At 47.6% G+C, this 3,812-nt stretch overlaps 1 protein-coding gene across 1 annotated transcript; it reads right to left on the bottom strand.

Moving 5' to 3' along the window:
• Positions 1-1,454: 1,454 nt before the first annotated feature.
• Positions 1,455-2,105, bottom strand: LOC120686632 (secreted RxLR effector protein 161-like). Its single transcript, XM_039968842.1, has one exon. The coding sequence runs from the start codon at positions 2,103-2,105 to the stop codon at positions 1,455-1,457; it is 651 nt and encodes a 216-aa protein (XP_039824776.1).
• Positions 2,106-3,812: the final 1,707 nt, after the last annotated feature.

Here is a 3,812-nt window from a genome sequence, read left to right as displayed (position 1 = left end):
CGATTTTCTCAAAACCGGCCATCTACCCGGGTTTCACGGACCCTCCAAAACCGTGGACCAGATCTTCATCAAGATGGCGGCATCGTGGAGAAGACTTCGTTGCGAAGAAAGAACCTCAGCCGTCAGATGAGATCGTGTACAGGGGGAATCTGCAGACCAACCGGTCTGACCGGTCCCTAGCACCGGTCTGACCGGCCTCACCAACCGGTCTGATCGGTCCATGGAACCGGTCTGACCAGTCTCCGCGGGTAAAAATACCCCTTCACTTGTATTAGGTCGTGTGGCTTTCGTAACTAGTCCGTGAATTGTTCTTTCTCCCAGGCCGCCGCCCCTGTGCCTCACTTCCCCCGTTCTTCTCTTTAGGGTAGATTTAATCCATGGATTTGTGAGACTTTGTATTGGATTTGATTGGGAAAGGAGGCCCTATCCTCCTCGTGCCCTCTGGGCTTTTGAATCAATCCAATCCCATCGTTTTTGTGCCCTTTTGTGATGGATTTTGGTTTCGTTTTTGGTGCACACGATTGCGATGGTTCTACGATCTCCTTGTTGTGATTCCCGTGCTTCTAGCTCTGACCCAAACCCTCTGGAAACACGAGCTCTTTCGAATTTGGATTTCTTGAGGTCTTGAGAAAACCCCACCCCTTTTGATCTCATCCCGATATTCTCGTGTTATGACGATCTTTAGGACAAGATCTCTTGGGGATATGTTCAAGGGGTAGGGGCGAAGCTTTCCTCCAAGTTTCATCAGATTTGGACTTGATTTGCTCGAGATTCGAGGTTTGAAGACTTGTTCACGAGGTTTTCTGGGTGCCGACCGGTCAGACCGGACAGCAAGACCGGTCAGACCGGTCTAGCCGTGTTTAGGCACCGACCGGTCAGATCGGTCCGTTGCACCGGTCAGACCGGTCCAGGCAGACAGGACTGCTATTTTCCAGATTCGCTTCCGATTTGCTTCGTGGTTTCGCTCGCACGTTCGAGGCCTTTTGTGTTGGTTTAGCTTTTCCATAGCTATTCCAAACTTTGGTCAGAACGCTTGAGAGCTTGGGTGATTTTCGGGATATAGGCCGACGGTTTGAATTTCGGAAGAAATTTTGATCGGCTCTCATTCACCCCCCCCCCTCTGGTCGCCGGCTTCGGTCCCTCAGAATGCCATCCGTCTCCCTAGTACGTGCCGCACGACGCGCTCCCTCGCGAACACAGCGCGAGTCAGAGCTCAAAACGGGCAAGCCCAACAACCGGCCATGCGCATGCTAACCAACTGAGAGGAAGCTAACTAACAGAATCAAAATAACAGCTAGGCACAAGAATTATTCAACAAATCTCCTCCTAAGTCTTGTGCCCGTTACCCTACTTACAGATATGTAGGCCGATCTTGGTGCAGAGCTCCAAAAACTTGTTCTTGCAAAGAGGCTTTATCAAAACATCACCTAAATGCTCATCAGTTCTGATGAAACTCACCTCATCTGCCCATTGTGTGCATACTCCCGGATCAGATGGAACCTTGTGTCTATATGCTTGCTCCGGTCATGATGCACAGGATTCTTCACAAGAGAGATTGTGGACTTGTTGTCCACCCTGAGCACCGGCTTGCTCACCACTGAATTCAAGATTTCAGCCAAAAGCCGTGCTAACCATACACCCTGACAGGCAGCTGTTGCAGCAGCAATGTACTCAGCTTCACAACTAGACAATGCCACAACCTTTTGTTTTGCTGACTGCCAACTGATGGGGCTTTCACCAAGGAAAAAGATGATACTACTAGTGCTCTTTCTGCTGTCAATGTCTCCAGCAAGATCATTGTCACTGAAGCCCATAAGTGCAGGTTGATCACCTTTCTTCCTCTCATACTTGAGCCCCCAATCTCTAGTCCCAGCAATGTATCTTAGAATGTGTTTCACTACTGCTAGATGATCTTCATGAGGCTCCTCCATAAACCTACTTACATACCCGACTGAGAAAGCCAAATCAGGTCGAGTATTCACCAAATACCTCAAACTTCCCACCAAGCTTCTATACTCTGTAGCATCAACTCGAGGGCCATCACTGTCCCTGCTCAACTTCAGCTTTGCTTGCATTGGAACATCACAAGCATTGCACTCCGCCATGCTAGCCTTCTCAAGGATTTTACCAGCATAACTTCCTTGACATGGAGTGATTCCCTCCACTCCTTGTTTTACCTCAATACCCAGATAATAAGTGAGTAATCCCAGAGCACTCATCTTGAAAATTTCTGTCAATTGTGCTTTGAACTTCTTGATGCTATTGCAGCTGGCCCCTGTGATAATTAAATCATCCAAATAGACCCCCACTACTAGCCTCTCAGAACCAGCACCCCCGACAATAAATAGCATGTTCAGATGGACACTTCTTGAACCCAAGAACACCCAGCTTATCATCTAGCTTCTGATTCCAGGCACGAGGAGCTTGATGCAAACCATATAAAGCTTTGTGAAGTTTGAGTACCTTGTGTTCTTGCCCTGCCTGAGCGAAGCCTGGTACTTGCTCCATGAACACCTCCACTTGCAGATTAGCATTCAAGAACGCCGTCTTGACATCCATGTGGTGAACCTCCCAGCCCTCATGAGTGAGGGACCGAAAAGGCGACTAGAGGCGGGGTGAATGGGAGCCAATTGAAAAATTCACGAGCGAAACCGATTTGGTCAAGTCCCAAGAGTACACCCAAACCTTCTCTTCTAGAGTGTGCAGAGTGTAGCTATAGCTGAGCTAGACACAAAGCAAAAACTCTAGGAACAAGCCGCGAAGAGATCGGATCAAGAGCGGAGAGCAAGCAGCAAAGACAGCACGGTATATGAACACCGGTTAAACCGACGTGCGAAGAAAGTCTTCACCGGTTCTACCGATGTCACAGAGCCGACAGCAGGTATGAAGCACTCACCGGTTAAACCAAAATCAAAACCTTGTGTCGGTGCAGTTGTCCAGAGAGAGCTCAAACAGACCTGTGAGCACCGGTTAAACCGACGTTCGCTTTCCGATCCACGGATGATAAACCTTGGGGGAGTACTCTAAGGGAAAAGCTACCACGATCCGTGCGCTTGCGGTACGTAAATTGGCGCTTTAAGAAGCGTCAACAAGATTTTCTGGCGCCGTTGCCGGGGATCGGCAACTCGAACCCTAGGGCGATCTATCTAGTTTTTTTTGGACTAACCCTAATTTGTATTATTGCATATACCCTTGTTTTCTTGTTTGTGTCCTTGAAAGCATGTGGGAAAAACTAGACACCAAACTTGGACTTCGAGAAGTCCATAGTCCACTTCAATAAATTTCAACAATCGGCAATAAGATGATCGAGGAACCTCGATATGGAACATCGACAATGTCCACATCGACATGACGGCAACAACATCAAGATTCGCTCTTTAGTGGTAGGTGCTAACTTTTGTTAGTGGCCCGGCATCCACTATCGAGTCCCCACTCCCCAAAGGAAAAGATGATAAATAAGGTACGCCGCCGTATCAATTGATTTTAAAGACTGATGTTTTTGGGAAGAATTGTTTGTTCAAGCAATAGGTATGAAGCATGCCCGCGAAGAAAATCGTGCGATCATCATCTATGAAGTGTTACTGTTGTGATGAGTTTTTCGTCAAAGATCAGAGAAGTACCATGAGCAATTAATAGATTATTTTGAAGCTCCATCAAGTCTTCTTTCCAACGGATCAAGAACCATCAACTTTGGAGATCGGTGTGAAGAGTTATGATAAAATCTTTCAACGCTGCGCGTTCTGAATTCCCTGTGGACAGATTGCAGCGCCGTAATAAAACAAGCATAACTTCTTTATCCAGAGTCCAATCGG

Source organism: Panicum virgatum, chromosome 8N, assembly GCF_016808335.1.
Source record: "Panicum virgatum strain AP13 chromosome 8N, P.virgatum_v5, whole genome shotgun sequence".
Taxonomy (NCBI): Eukaryota; Viridiplantae; Streptophyta; class Magnoliopsida; order Poales; family Poaceae; genus Panicum; species Panicum virgatum.
The sequence above is the reverse complement of the archived record's forward strand: the minus strand, read 5'-3'. Positions and strand labels throughout refer to the sequence as shown.

Bases quoted from the DNA above. Each gene is read 5' to 3' on its own strand.
- LOC120686632 (XM_039968842.1), bottom strand. From the start codon at position 2,105: ATGGCGGAGTGCAATGCTTGTGATGTTCCAATGCAAGCAAAGCTGAAG.